The 15,237-nt window shown below is 58.6% G+C and overlaps 1 protein-coding gene across 1 annotated transcript in view; it reads left to right on the top strand.

Annotated features, from left to right (window-relative positions):
- The first annotated feature begins 2,939 nt into the window (after positions 1 to 2,939).
- The window catches only part of ALX4 (ALX homeobox 4), a 49,993-nt gene continuing 37,695 nt past the window's right edge, over positions 2,940 to 15,237 (top strand). The window contains exon 1 of the mRNA XM_055423884.2: positions 2,940 to 3,422. Within this exon, the coding sequence (XP_055279859.1) occupies positions 2,999 to 3,422 (424 nt within the window). The 5' untranslated portion in view covers positions 2,940 to 2,998. The remainder of the gene's footprint in view (positions 3,423 to 15,237) is intronic.

The following is a 15,237-nucleotide window of genomic DNA, read 5'->3' as shown; positions in this document are numbered from 1 at the left end:
GCAGCAGGGTTGCTTTTTGGTTTTGTCTTTTTGCGTTGAGAGTCAGAGCAGCTCAGAAGTTACGAGAGAATATGGTAATTGCCATTTTACCTGTCTAGTGACCATTCCCCACCCCATATATCTCACTTCTCTTAGTTTCCCCCTTGTGTCTACTCCTGGAATTGGAAAATGAGGGCAGAGAAGTAGAAAGATCGCAGACATCATCTGGGTTCCAGTAGCCAGTTTCCGGGCACGGGGGACCGGAGTAGCCTTCTCAGCTTGGAAAGCCTCAGCGAAAATGCGCCTCTGAGGCCTCAGACTGGACCTCTCAGCGTTTCCATTCATTCATTCAGTGCGCAGTTTAGGAGCACCTAGGATGTGCCAAGCCCTGCAGTGAACAAGACAGGCCTGGCCCCGACTTTGAGAGATCTCACTGTTCTTGTGCGGCCAGGGACAGGCCGGTGTACTCTTAATTTTGTCGCTTGATTCATGAAGAGGGGGAGGGCGAGCAGCCAGTTGTCCTTGGCTAGAGGAAACCAAATACGCTGGGAACTGCCTCGCTGAGCAGTGGAAGGAACCCAGGCTCTAATATTTTATTCCGTAAATATTTGTGGGGCGCCAGGCAGCGCAGAAGCTACCCTCTTGCAACCTCGGACTAGTGAGGTGGAGATGAACACTGAACTGGCAACCCGACAACCCCGAAGTCCAAAACAGGGATGTGCCTCTACTGGGAAAGATGGGAAGACTCCCTGGAGGAAGACAGTCTTTGCTGAACACCAAGCTATTAGCAAGACAAAAGGCACAGGGATGAGACGGGAATTCCGGAACTTGGCAGAGTCTAAGAACTAAAAGAAACTAGGAATGAACAGGAGAATTTGGGACGGTGGCAGGCTCACTCACTTTTGGCTAACTGAGTTTGGAAAATTAGTTGGTTTCTTTGAGTTTCAGTCTACCCATCTGGAAAATGGGTATGAGGAGACGACCAGCATCGCCAGATTGTTGGGGTAGCCCCAAGAGGCAACCTGTGGGTGGCTTCTGGCACAAGGACTCAGTATATATGAGATCTTCATTTGGCTTAGGACTGTGAGCCAGAGAGGTGCGGGTCCCTATGGGCAGTGGGGGAGGGGTTCGGGCCTGTGCACCCCTGGCCACGGTTTGCAGAATATCTTTATTAACGAGCACTTCAAGGTAAGCCGCGATGGAAACCAGATGTGGGATCGCGCAGTCGGCGGCAGAGCAAGGAGCAAAGATACCAAGGGAGAGGGGTGGGGGTGAGGATTAGCTAGGATAAGGTTGGGGGTAGAAGCATGACGCCCTCCCCCCAGATATTTCTTCTTAGGGAGACCTTTTAGGTGCAGAAGATTGACTTCTGACCTACATTCCTGGATTCAGGGCGCTCAGGCCCTCTCCATTTTATTTTGCCCCTTCACCTTTCACCCCACTCCCAGCCTCCCTTGAGATATGTCCTCTATCGTTTTCTCTGCAGTTTATCCAGGACTGCTCTTACTGGGCTCCTCCAAACCCGAATCATTCTGCAGTCAGAGATCCGTTTCCTCCGTTCTGCGTGTTTTCGCTGTCATCCCAGATCGGCGGAGGGACCAGACTCAGCGTGGGTTTCAAGGCAGGCGCTGCTGCTTCCCAGCTGTGTGACCTCAGTCAAGGGCTCATACCTCTCTGAGCCTCGGTTTGCTCATCGGAAAATTTGGGGACCACGATTTACACCAAGCACGCAATCAGTGATTAGAAGTGTGGAAGGGACGCGGCTCACTGTAGCAAAGTCCTGTTCCCTTGCTCTGGCCGGTCCCAGGGCCCTGAGGCGCACACAACCCGCCAAATCCATGCCATTCGTTTTCTAGTGGGAACTGTGAGGCCGTAGATTAGAGACTGTCTCACCCCCACCTGGGTAGTGAGCAGGTGACTACGCAGCGGTGAGGCGCGGATCTCCCAACTCCACACTCTCAAAGCGCCCTTAACCCAGCCAGAAAATCTCCTGGGCTGGGCACAGACCTTCCAGAGGCACACGGGTCTCTTTCCTGGGAGGGGAAGAAGCGGCTCTGGCTCTAAAGCTTCAGAAACTGGCCCAGCCTGCTGGTTCTCCAGTGTCTGGGTGAACATGGATTCCTCCGCACCCCTACCCCGTGCCCTTAAGGGGAGGAAAACAGTTAACAAGACGTGAAAGTGACCGTGCGCAGGATGACTGCAGCGCGCGTGTGTGTTCGTGTGTGACTGTGTTAATTTCAAGGAGGAACCGACCATAGGGAAAAGGGGTTGGAAACCGAGCAAAAGGCACCAGTTGGGAAGACAGGAAAGCTGCGCGCTACATTTACCGCAGCTGCGCGCTAAATTCGCAGGGATGTGCCCCAACGACTTGCCAGCACCTATAAGCTAGCGGCCCCTCTGACTCCAAATGTCAAACCCTGTCAGATTTTTTGATTGTTTTTCTTTTCTTTTTTTTTTTTAATCCATCACTAAAGTTTTGCATGTCCCCCTCCCATAGGCCGAAGCTTGGACCCACCTAGCCTCGGGAGCCCGGCGAGTCCAGAGACCTCCCTGGCCCCGCCTTGACTTGAAAAGGCCTTCGGGCGGCTCCGTGTAGAATCCCCTCCGAGTGGCGACCGAATTAGTAGCATCTCCTTAAAAGAAAGGAAGGGAGTAGGCAAAGAGGAGGAAAGAAAGACGGAAGGGAAAAAGAAAGAGTCGGAAAAAAAAAAAAGCACTCTTTTTTTCCGGTTCAAAAACCTTAAGAGGGTTTGGGAGATCTGGTCAACTTTCCGAAACATCTGAATCTTTTTACAGTCCTCCGTTCTTTCCCTGGGCCAGCTGTGGGGAGGGAGAAGGGAGAGAAAGGAGGGGGCGAGGAGCCAGAGAGAGAGGCGTGGAGGGGAGGAGGGGGAGCGAGCAGGCCGGCGCGGAGCGCACAGCCACCGCCTCCCGGCCTCTCCAAACTCCCGGCCAAGGCGCGCGGTGGCGTCCTCGCGCTCTCGCTCATGCCCCAGCCCGTCGCCCGCGCCGGCCAGGCATGAATGCTGAGACTTGCGTCTCTTACTGCGAGTCGCCGGCTGCTGCCATGGACGCCTACTACAGCCCGGTGTCGCAGAGCCGGGAGGGCTCGTCGCCTTTTAGGGCATACCCCGGCGGTGATAAGTTCAGCACAACTTTCCTGTCGGCCGCCGCCAAAGGACAGGGATTCGGGGACGCCAAGAGCCGGGCCCGCTACGGCGCGGGGCAGCAGGACCCTGCGGCACCTCTGGAGAGTGGCGCCGGGGCGCGGGGCTCCTTCAACAAGTTCCAGCCGCAGCCGCCCGCCCCGCAGCCGCAGCCGCCCGCGCCTCAGCCTCATCTCTACTTGCAACGAGGCGCCTGCAAGACGCCCCCGGACGGCAGCCTCAAACTCCAGGAAGGCGGCGGCGGCCACAACGCGGCCTTGCAGGTCCCCTGCTACGGTGAGTGCACGTGCGAACCCCTCGGGGCTGGGGACCCCTGGACCCAGGGCTCCGGGACCTTCGAAACGCGATCAACTTGCGGGAGGCGAGAGTTGGCGGGCTGGGGAGGCGCGGGGCCGAACGGTTTGTGACTTTGGGTCGGAAAATTGGGATCGACCGCTCCGAGGGGACCGGGGTAATCCGTCCAGCCCCCTTGGGATCCTTCGGCCAAGGGCACGGAGCGTTGGCTGTTAAAACTCAACCCGGAGTCCGTTCCTCCTCCTTTTCGCCGTTCCCGCAAACCACTTGCTTTGCGCTGCCTGAAGGGCCGGCTTCGAAGCGGATGCTTCGCAGCACCGGCTCCGGGCGTGCGGCGGGAAACAGTCGCAGGGCAACGCTTGGGCTCCGGGTTCCCGGGCCGCGGAGGCCTGGCTCCCGGCCGGCTAGAAGGCTCGTTGGGCGGCGCTGCAGGTGGGAGCATCGCAGGTGCGGAGCCCGGCCGGGAGCCTGAAGCGCGGCCGGCGCGGCGCGCCGGGGATGCGGTGGCGCAGGGGAGCCAGCCGGGCGCGGGTTCGAAGACGCCCAAGGCCGCGGATGACCCGAATCGGGGTGGCTCGCCGCAGGCGAGGCGGGCGAAACAGAGTTCCCAAGCGCTTCGCCTTGGGCGATCCCGGGAGGCTGTCGGCCTCCAAACCACGCTTTAGGACCGAGCGGCTGGGAAAACAGGAAGCCACAGAGTTCCAGGCGGCGCGGTGCTGGGCAAGAGGGAAGGTTCTGGGTCCTAATTTGGGCCCAACGGGAACTCGAGGCCTAAATGACCTCCAAGCCCCCTTGAACGCGGCCACGGGACGCAGGCCTGGGCTCCGGAGCGCCGCGCCCATAGAGGAGGAGAGGGCTTCTCAAGGGCGGCCTGCGGCCAGAATCTTCGCTGCTACAGGATCGGCACTGCTGAGCCCAATCTGGCAGGAGGAGAAACTGAGACAGATGGGAGACTCTCTGGGCCAGGAGCGCTGGGTTCACACGCTCCCCCTTGGGCCACGGCCTTCACATAGGGCCCTGGAAATGGGCTGGTTCTGACTGGACAGTGGTTTTGGCTGCACTGATCCTGGTGGGATGGAGAAACACCAGGCCCCGAGGGCAGAGGTGAGACGTGGTTGAGGCCTTGGCGACTGGAATAACCTTAGGAAACAACCTCTGAGGATGCTTTTTTTTTTACACTCAGCCTGGAACTGGCTCCCCACAGGCTCAGAAGGAGTCCACCATGTGGTTATTGACACGCACCACCATTCACAGGGTCGTACTCTTGTCTACACTTGGATTCTACACAGCCTCACACACACATACACACACAGCCTCTTCCTTAGGAGCAGAGGGCTCACACACATGCCTGGTACACTCGTGGGGCCTCGCACAGAGCCGCACGCTCTCAAACCCGGAGGACAGACGAGCAGGTTGAGAGCTCCGGGGCTCTCCCGCTTCCTCTCCCTGCCTCTCCACCTTCCTGTGGGAACGAGGAGCTCAGGCGGTGTGGATCGCAGCCACAGCTCCGCACAGATGCTCCTTCCACACTCAGGCAGCGAGGGGCTCTCAGGCTGTCCACACGCCCGGCCTGCGCCTCCCCCAACTGCCTGGGCTCAGGCTTCCTCCTCCCCCAGGCCCCTCCTGGCTCCTGTCTTTTGGGAACGTTAGGTGTGGGCAAATCCCAGACAGAACGTCCCATGGACAGTTTTCTCTCCCTCTGCACTGGTTTTTCATGTTTTAGAGAAATTCCCCAGCAAGGCGTCTGAGAAAGTAGGCAAGGAGAGATCCTACGTGGCTCCCAATGTCTCATTTGGAAATGTTTTCAGCTTCGGAGGGAAAGAGGGAAAGTGCGAGACCCTTCTGAGCACCGCCTCTGAGCCCTGCTGGGCCCCCACTGCCAGTCTCCGCAATGCACCTCGATGGGCAGTGGCCGGGGGCTCCCTGCACTGTGACCTGCAAGTGAGGAACTTCTCTAAAGCCCGCATCCCAGGGAGATGACGGCCAGGCCTCACTGGGTAGTAAATGTCTGCCCCCCCCCCGCCCCCCACCAGCCCAGAGAGACGGCAGAGTCCAGCTTGCCCCCTCGACGTTTCTTCCCTCGGCCTCTGTGCTGAGTTGGGAACCTGTAAGCACCCAGTTGTGAGGACAGGGCAGGCGCTGACCCTGTGCTGGTAAAAACCCAAAGCCGCAGGTTGGGACAAAAGCAGCTTGGAAACACCAACAGGACTCCCCTGCCCTGCTGTCCAAGATGGAGGCACCGCTCAGGGCACGGCCACAAACTACGGACAGCTCTGCTTATTCGTTTCCTTCTCTCAGCAGCTGCTGTCTCTCTAGCCAGGAGGAGATTTCTGACTTGTAGGAAAAAAAAAAAAAAAGGTACCTTAGGCCCTAAAGGAGGAAACCGAGGCACCAAGAGGTAAGGTTTTGACGCCCACAGAGGCGGTTAGGCAGAGGACCTTTGGAGCTTGCAGCACGCAGGGACTCTGAAGCACACACACACCGATATGGTTCTCTCCCTACATTCGTGAGAGTGTGTACCCCAAAGGGGGAAAGTGAGTGAGTAGGAGGGAAAAAGCCTCGGAGGTTCCTGGGAGCTTGAGGAAAGGCAGAGGCAGACTCAGCTTTGGTGCTAGGCTGACTGTGGCTCAGGCCCCCACCCAGTGGAGCTTCGACCTGGCAACCACCTTTCCAGCTCTGTTGGTCCGGGGTCCAGGGGCCATCTTCGTAACTGCGTAACTGCTCAGAGCAAAAGTGAGGGTGTGAGGTCTCCTCCTCTGGGAGCCAGTTCTTGGATCCAAGCACTCCTTGACCGGAGAGGTGTGGGCCTGGGGGCTGCACTGGGGCCATGGCAGGGAGCCTGGGGCATTCCTGCCGCCTGCAGTCTCCAGTGGGAGGGCCACTTGGAGATGTGGAACTCGGAGGGGAGACACGTATCCAGGCAGCAGAAGTCCCTACCCCTAACTGCACCTCCGTTGCTTCCCCGTCTGTATGGAAAGGGTCACGAACAAGGTGACTCCACGGTTCCCTTCAGGCAGATGCATTCGCGATTTTATGCAAGAGCCCCACCATATCCTGCCTACTGCAATCCCAACCCCACCAGGTTCCCTGGGGCCACGCTTCGCCCTTCCAAAGTCCCTGCCCGTCCTGGCCCATCCTTGGCCGCTTGAGCCCCAGGAGACCCGCCAGGTTGGAGACCCGATGTTTTTCAGCTGCTCGAAGAGCCTCATCCCCGCAGAAGTCGGGACCCTGGCATCTCGCTCGCCACGGGGGCCAACTGCCCAAGCCGCGCTCGGCACCCCAGGCCTCGGCCAGGCGCCCGGGACGCTTCCGAAAGCAGCCTTGCTACCTCCGCTCTTTCGCTTTCGATTCGTTGCACGCAGGTTTTCGTTGCTTGCCGATTGCTACCTTCCCATCCCGGCGCCTGCGAAAGCAGCGCTCTCAGCTCAGAGGTCTTCGGAGACCTGGGCCCGGCCGGAGACCCCTGGGGCGCCACCGAGGGGCTGGCCTTGATTTGTCGAATTAGACGCATGACTGAATGCTAGAGATGTTTATTCCTCCCCCCCCCCCCCCCCGCCGACACGATCCACACACCACGAAATGTGTAAACTCCACGTGGGCCACAGTCAAATTAAGCCAAAGAACCGGGGTGTGCTTTGTGTAAGAGGGATCCCCAAAAAGACAGGGAGAAACTGAGGGGCGTCCATGAGCCTTAAGAACCCTTGGATGATTGTGGGATGAGGAAGGGAAAACTCAAGCGTAGGAGCTGTGACGTCCAGGATCCCCGGTCAATCGCGGGTGGGGAGGAGAGGAAGAAAGATGCTTTTAATTTTTCACTTTGTTAATTTCTATAGCCGTCAGCCTGCTCGAACAGTTCAGCCTAAACACATACCATCTTAAACAGAAAAACAGGAGGCCCGGATTAAAGGTCTCCTATTATTTTAAAACAGTCGATGTGTCTTTATTATAATTTATATACAGTGAAGCACCCGGTGAGTGAAACTTTGGAAGAATTGTGAATTACATGCTCACGGTATAACTACCACGTGGATGGAGATACGGACTATTTATATATTGTATCCCTAAACGAAAACTAGGGTGGGGGATTTTTTTTCAGTTGTCTCAAGGAAATTTCAGAAGAGGCTTCGTAGGAGCCAGAGAACCTGCCCCCTCCCGATAGTGGAGTTTCTTGAGAGAATAACCTTGCCTGTCGGGCATTTGCGCGGTCCTCACTCTTCTAAGGGAACGGCCGGCTGCCCCAGGAACCTTGCCTCGAGAGGCTCTCCCGGAGCAGCTGAAGCCCCGAGTTTTGTGCGCCGCAGAGGGGGCCACAGCAGGAGAGCAAGTTAAAAGTACCAAAGGTAAAATTTCGCCATGCTCCGTGAGAACTTTCGTTTCGGAAAGCAGCTGCGCGCACGTTTTCCCGACGCCATACCTTATTCCCTTGGTCTCAGCCCTTTTCTCTCTTCCCGCAAATCTGCGTGCAGCTTTGTTTGGGTGACAAATTGAAATATAAAATGGAAATATAACGGCCTTCGTCTACGGGGGCTGGGGGAAGGAGGGAGGGGTCCCGGCGTTTGTCTGCGGTTTGGACTTTTCCGTTCACCTCTGAGTCCAGGGTGCCCGAAGCGGCGGGCAGAGAGAGGATAGGAAAACTGCCGGGATTCGCAGCCGCTCCGAGGGCTTGGGGTGGAGAGCCGCGAAGACCGAGCTGCAGCGGGTGCGCCTTTCTCGGCCGGGAAAGGGGATTTGGTGCAGCCGATCTGGGAGAATGCCTGGCCGAGGCAGCCTCCGAGTCCTCAGGTACCCCCCGCTCCCCACCAGGAAACCGAAGGACCTAGGCACTGGCGGTGGGAGCCTGGTCCTGTATCTGGACCCAGCTTCCCAGGTGCCTCCTGGCCACATGCTCGCCCCCGCTACCCGGTTCCCCAGGAGGTATTGCGGTTACAAGGCAGGTCATCAGATTCGAAAACCCAGACAGGGGGTACTCAGCGGCGGGATGATACCACCCAGCGAATTTAGAGTGAAAGGCACCCTCCTCCCCCTGCCCCCACCCCTTGGTGTTGGGCTGTGGGTGCCACTGGCCAACGGCTGGTCCAGACTAGACAGTTGAGAAGAAGGCCTTCCTTCAAAACAGGGCCTTTTTAGAGAAACACTTCTGTCTGGCCAACAAGCCTTCCAGCCATAAGCTGGTGCTTCTCAGAGATCCGAGTTCCTGGTGGTCCCCCAGGGGCCTCCCACCCAGAGGTGCAGCCTGTGCCCTCTTCTCTCGCCTACAGATGGGCGGTGACACCCCCACCTCCATTCCCCGGGGTGGCCGCGGGCTGCCTGGACGGCTTCTCTCCAGGAAAGCTGACTCAGTGTGTCCACCGAGGGGTCGCGAGACCCCAGCACACCAGTGGCCGTGCACCCTGCGCCTCCCTGGAATATTCTGCCGCCTTAGCCAAGACTCGCTTCTCTGCCCCATCCCACCCCCGACCAGCAGCGCCAAGGAAGAGAGGGAGCCGTGGAAGGGGAGTTGAGGCTTGGCGGAGAGGAAAAGAGATGTGGAAAGAGGAGGCTCGGAGCTACGAAAGGCTGGGTACTGGGGAGCGGGCGATTTTGGAATCCGGCTCCAGGGGCAGCTAGCAGGGTCACCACGGCGTGTGAGAGGAGGGTTACAGGGAGATATCATAGCCCTCCCGCATGAAGGGTCGCTGACAGAGGCGCCACCATCTGCCAACTACCTGGTTTTCCCCACGACCACACCTGGGTTGGTCGTGGGTCGGTCGTGCACTGGGAACCACAGAATTGGGGCTGCTGGGCGCGAGCGCATTGCAGTTGTGCGTTTTAGAGAGGAGCCGGTGCGCATTTCATCGGATTCTTAAAGCAGATTGTCCTGGAGCGGATTTCCTTCCAAACTAGGGGTTCGGGAACCTGGGCATCAGCCCCAAGCACTCAAATATGGACTGCCGGGGTCCGGGTCGGGGCAGAGCAGCAGGTCGTCTGAGCTGTCTGAGGGCAGGGCTATGGCAGAGAAGATGGAGAGGCTATGGAAGGTTTGGGGCGGGTGCTCAGGTCCAGCTGGGCACACGTGCAGGGCAGGGCGCACAGTCCAGGTTGAGATGGCGGCGGGCCTCCACCACGGTGTTCATTACTCCCTGCATGGCATTGGGTCCCCTTCCCCTTCTGGGTCCAGATTTTATTTCTACGAAATCCAAAATCCAGGAGTTTGGACAATTTCCAGAGGCCCTCTAGGGGTTACTGTGCTGGTACCAATTTGGACTCTCCCCCTCCTGCCCCACCCGGTTTCCCTGCCCTCCTCACCCTCCTCACTTTTCTTTCATCCGGGAGGAAGCTGTGAGCACATCCCAGTACCTTTACTGGTTCGGGCGGAGGCCTGGCAGTGGGTGTGAGCGTGAGTCCCCCGTGGCCGTGGGGCGGTATCCCCAGCTTACACTCACCTGTCCTGGACCTGCTCTCCCAGGGTGAGTCCGGGGACCGTGAGTGCATACCAGTTCATGTGCACGCCTATATGGAAGCCTTGTGTGCCCCCGAGCACTTGCAAGGATGCACCCAGTATAGTCAGCGGCGTGCAGGTCAGAATGGGCACCTGCGTGGGATCCTGTGCGCCCCCCCACCGCCCCCTGCCCAGGGAAGGGACCATGCTTGTGGTCAGTGCAACCACCAGAGCCTCGGGCCAGGAGGCGGTGACAGAGAGCCTGTGCTTCACGGCCTGTGGCCTTCCCTGTTGCTGGTCGTGGCTCCCCAGGGAGGCTGACTCACTGAGTGGCCAGCAGAGTCTCCCTGGGGCCCTTGAGGGTGGAGCGACCCCCAGCGGCTTCCTAGAGCTCTCACCCAGCCCACCCACACCGCAGTGGGGCCTTCTCCCACCTCCAGCTCTTGAGCGTTTCCTCAGGACTGCAGAAGAGAAACCAGCCCTAGCACCATCTGTATGAGCGTTGCAGATCTTATTTGGCCAACGGAGGCCTGGGCTTCTCTGGTGGCTCAGTGGTAAAGAACCCACCTGCTGATGCAGGAGACATCGGCTCGATCCCTGGGTCAGGAAGACCCCCCTGGAGAAGGAAATGGCACCCCCTCCAGTATTCTTGCCTGGGAAGATCCCACGGACAGAGGCAGGCTACAGAAGAGTCGGACACGACTTGGCTGCTAAACAACAGACTGAGCCCTGAAGAGGAATGGAACCCCTCAGGCAAGTCAGTGGGAAGGAAGGAAGGACTGCAGAGGGTGGAGAAGGAAGAAGGAGTTGGGGGCTTCCTCTGTCCCCTCGCCCACCGTCTGCGTCCACCGTAATCCATCCCGTTAGCCGCACGCTCTGTGTCTCGTGCACAGTAGATGCTGGCCCTTTCCCTCTCCTTCAGAAATTAGACGGGCTCCACCCGGGGCTCCTGGGGTTGCCAGGGCAACAGCAGAGCACCTGATGGGATCGCAGGAACTCATCTCCAAATGTGACCCAGCGGGGCGGGGACTCCTGCTCCCTGCCGAGCTCCCTAACCCAGATTTTGTTTCCTACGTGTGTGGAAACCCGGAAGTGAGAGCCCAAGGGCATTAGCCGAGGCCACCTACTTCCTCTTCTGAGGCTGACCACCTGCCAGGTCGGGGACCTCGGTTGAGTCCAGAAGCCTGGAAGTCAACCGTCCAACATGATGGGTCCTGGTGTCTTGATGGGTGTCCCGCCCAGTGTTGGCAGAGACGCCAGACGCCTCCTGGCCCAAATGCCCAGTGTTCACAGAGAAGGGACCGAAATGTCTAACTCCAGTTCTTCACCAAACTTTGCCTGACCCTGTGCCAGGCCTCCCGGGGGATGCTGTGAAGCTCTGGACACAGCCTCTGCCTTCAGGTCGGGATGGGGAGACAGACTAGTAGCTTGGCTCACTGCAGTTCATGGGTTGGTACTGGAGAGACAAAGCCCCAACTCCGGCTGGGCGGAGAAGGGCAGCAAAACTCACGCCACTGCCGGGTGGGTGGAGCTTTACCCAGGAAGGGGAGGGCTCAGAGATGCCACAGACCACCTGGATCTCCTCTGGTGGCTGAAAAGTCCGGAGCTTCTTCTCTGCTTTCTCCTTTCCCCCCTCCATGGCTTCTGTGGAGATCAAGAGCTCTCGGTTCATATGTTGGCTCTTCCCTGGAAATTGCCTGTGTTTTTGAAACGGTCTGCTTATCTCTCTAGTTTATTTCTTCGTTTGCGAAACGGGGGCTGTGTGGGCCAGTCCTGCCTCTGTGGGAGGAAATGTGAGGCTGCAGAGAGGTGATAGGCCTGCAGGGTTATCCTGCAAGGTGGCACAGTCTCCGCTAAGGACTAAGGGATGCTGCCTTCTCATTTCATCTTGCAGATGATTAAGGTATTTTGACTGGTGGTGGCAGTTGGGGGCTGGGGGGTATTCTGATCAGGTTTCAGAGTGAGAAAGGAAACGTTGGGTCCTTTCTGAGTTTGTGGGCCTCCCTGATATCCAGGGGCTTCCCTGGTGGTTCAGACAGTGAAGAATTTGCCCTCAATGCAGGAAAGCCGGGTTCGACCCCTGAGTCAGGAAGATCCCCAGGAGAAGGAAATGGCAACCCACTCCAGGATTCTTGCCCGGGGAATCCCATGGACAGAGGAGCCTGGTGGGCTACTGTCATGGGGCCGAAAGAGTCGGACACGACTCAGCACCTGAGCACTGATATCCAGGAGTCTCCCTGGCCCTGTCTGCATCCCCACCACTCAGCCTCATGGGTAGATGTCTGGCTCGTACCCGAGCACTGTTCTGGGACAGCTCCCCGACCCACTGCGAGGAGGGAGCTCACAGAAGGGCAGAGGAGAGAAGGATGCCCCCCGTTCTATTGCACAGATCTCTATTCAGGGCCTTGGTCTCCCATCTGAAAACCCCTGCCTGGGACTAGTTGATTTCAGAGGCCCTGGGGTTGTTCTGTGCTATTCCAGGCCTGGGTTCGAGGCATCAAGAAAGGTGGGTGGCTTCCCTGTGATCCTGAGGAGGACTCTGGGCCCCACCACTCTGCCCAAGGCATTATACCAAGAGGCTCCTTGGTCCAGCCTGCAAAAGGGGAAGAGTCTGGCGGGCCTTGCTTGGCTCCCTGCCTCCGTTTTCCCATGTGCAGGACGTGGACCGTGAGGCTGGTGGGTGTGAGTCAAAAGGATGTGAGAGTTGGCTCTGATGACGGTGAGACACTCACGGTCCCCGAGCACTCCTGCCAGTGCTGGTGTGCTTCTGTGCGACTTCCCCGAGCCCAGCCCAGCCCTGTGAGGGAGACCCTGTCATCACCCCTATGTCACACGGAGCACTCCTGCCAGTGCTGGTGTGCTTCTGTGCGACTTCACCGAACCCAGCCCAGCCCTGTGAGGGAGACCCTGTCATCACCCCTATGTCACAGGTGAAAGCAGACTCCTAGAAGATGAGTAACTTACGGCTTGGAGGCAAGAAGGCAAGTTCTTGACGGCCAAGAGCTCCGAGAACCCAGAAGGCATCCTTTTGTGGGATGATCCTAATTGGATTTGAGGTCACTCTCATCCTAGCTCAGACTTCCCTGGTGGTTCAGATGGTAAAGAATCAGCCTGCCATGTGGGAGCCCTGGGTTCAATCCCTGGGTTGGGAAGATCCCCTGGAGGAGGGCATGGCAACCCACTCCAGTATTCTTGTCTGGAGAATTCCATGGGCAGAGGAGCCTGGGAGGCTGCAGTCCACGGGGTCACAAAGAGTTGGATGCGACTGAGCTACTAAACACAGCTCATCCTATGTCAGATGACATGGGATGGAAAGATTTGGGTTTACAAACATGGCCCCCAAAGAGCTCCTCCCATCCTTCCGTTTGGAGGTGCAGTGGTGGTGGGTGGGGTGGCGGTGGGTGGGGAGGAGATCAAGGATGGGCTTGGGGCCTGGCAGGTCTGAGTCTAGACCTGACCCTGTGTCCTTGGGCCTAGCTTCTTCCTTGTTCAAGCATCCTGCTGCGCTGTCGTGAGAACACGGGGTCAGGTGTGGCATCGGTGCATCTTAACTGTTGGGAGGGATTGCATCTTAAGTCCCAGAGGCCCCAGGATCATGCCAGAACCTCTGACCAGGGCAGGGTGGAGCTGAGGACCCTGTGCAGGGCAAACAAGGAGGAAATACTACCTCCTGGGGAGGTTGAGAGACCCCGTGAGGCTTCTGTCTTACAAAATGGTTTTGTTTCGAACTGTTTTCCCAGAGCCTGAGCAGGGCTTGCTATACAGGGCAGGTGCTCAGTGAATTTTGGGCAGGAAGGGAAGGAGACAGGGGAGGGAGACAGGGAGACAGGGAGGAGGGAGGGAGGAGGGAAACAGGGGAGGGAGGCAGGGGGGAGGGAGGAGGGAGACAGGGGAGGGAGACAGGGGAGGGAGGGAGACAGGGGAGGGAGGCAGGGAGGAGGGAGACAGAGGAGGGAGGGAGACAGGGGAGGGAGGCAGGGAGGAGGGAGGGAGGAGGGAAACGGGGAGGGAGACAGGGGGAGGGAGGAGGGAGACGGGGGAGGGAGGAGGGAGACAGGGGAGGGAGACAGAGGAGGGAGGCAGGGGGAGGGAGGCAGGGGGGAGGGAGGAGGGAGACAGGGGAGGGAGGCAGGGGGGAGGGATACAGGGAGGGAGGCAAGGAGGAGGGAGGTGGGGGGAGGGAGGAGGGAGACAGGGGAGGGAGGCAGTGGAGAGGGAGACGGGGAGGGAGGAGGGAGACAGGGGAGGGAGGCAGGGGGGAAGGAGACAGGGGAGGGAGGCAGGGGGGAGGGAGACAGGGAGGAGGAAGGCAGGGGGGAGGGAGGGAACCTTTCCTTCCTCTTTCCCTTCTCCCTCCTTTTGAAGGAGGCTTGGACACAGGTGAGAACCCGACTTCTAGTTTTCTTCTACCCTGGCGAAAAATACTTCCTGCGGGATCCCGCTGTAGCGTGGTGGAAGGGAAACCTTGAGTTGCTCCACTTTGCACAGGCCTGGTGCCCTCTCAGGCTCTTGCAGTTAGAGGAGCACCTTCCCCCCCCCCCAACCCCGTTCCCCTTTGCCGCCACCTCAGAGGCCATGACTGCGGTCTGGGTGCCTCATCCCCGGGGTGGCTGCAGTCTTCTGGGCGGTCTCCCCCTCGCCCACCCATACATACCCTCCTGTCCTCAGGGCTCCCCCTTCCCTGCAGTGAGTTCGGGGACCCTGGTGCTTCTGCTGACGCTCCTCCCTGGGTCCTCCCCACTCCACTCAGCCCCGCCCCTCCCCAGGGTACTGAGATCCGACCCCCCAGGGGATGCCCCCCTCTGCTCAGGCCCAGATGAGCTTACAGCCCAGATGAGAAGAAGCATTGAGACCTGAGCCTGGGGTGGAGTCAGCCCTCATGGGTGGCGGCCACAATGCAGTGAGCCAGGCGCCGAGGCGGGCAGCCGACAGAGGTGGAGGAGACTCTGATGGAAGGGCTCCCCCCTCCCTCTTTAGAGAAGGAATCAGGCATAGACAAAGCTGTGAGAGGTGTGCAGCCAAAGGCGCCTCCTCCCCGTCCAACACATCCTGCTGCTGGGTTGTGCCCCTGTGTTGGGTGTGGAACACTGGACAGTGAATGAGTTGATTCCTGCCCATGGGGAGCTAACTGTGTAAACATGGCGGTTCTTGGGAAAGGTGAAAATGGACTGGGACTTAATGGGTAGGGGCATTTGAAGTGGGCCTTGGAGGTTGAATAGGAGTTCACCAACTGAAAGAGCTGGTAACAGCACGCTAGAGTCAGCAGAGAAAACTTGGGTCAGGAAAGTACATGGAATGCTTGGGAAAGAGCAGGTGTGTATCTTGTGCAGGGTGTGATGGGTTCAGGCAAGAATCAGCCTGAAGAACGGCGGGAGCAAA

This window comes from Moschus berezovskii, chromosome 14 (assembly GCF_049115385.1).
Source record: "Moschus berezovskii isolate FMDL1 chromosome 14, NW_MosBer_1.0, whole genome shotgun sequence".
In the NCBI taxonomy this organism is placed as follows: Eukaryota; Metazoa; Chordata; class Mammalia; order Artiodactyla; family Moschidae; genus Moschus; species Moschus berezovskii.
This window is presented reverse-complemented; position numbering and strand designations above follow the sequence as displayed.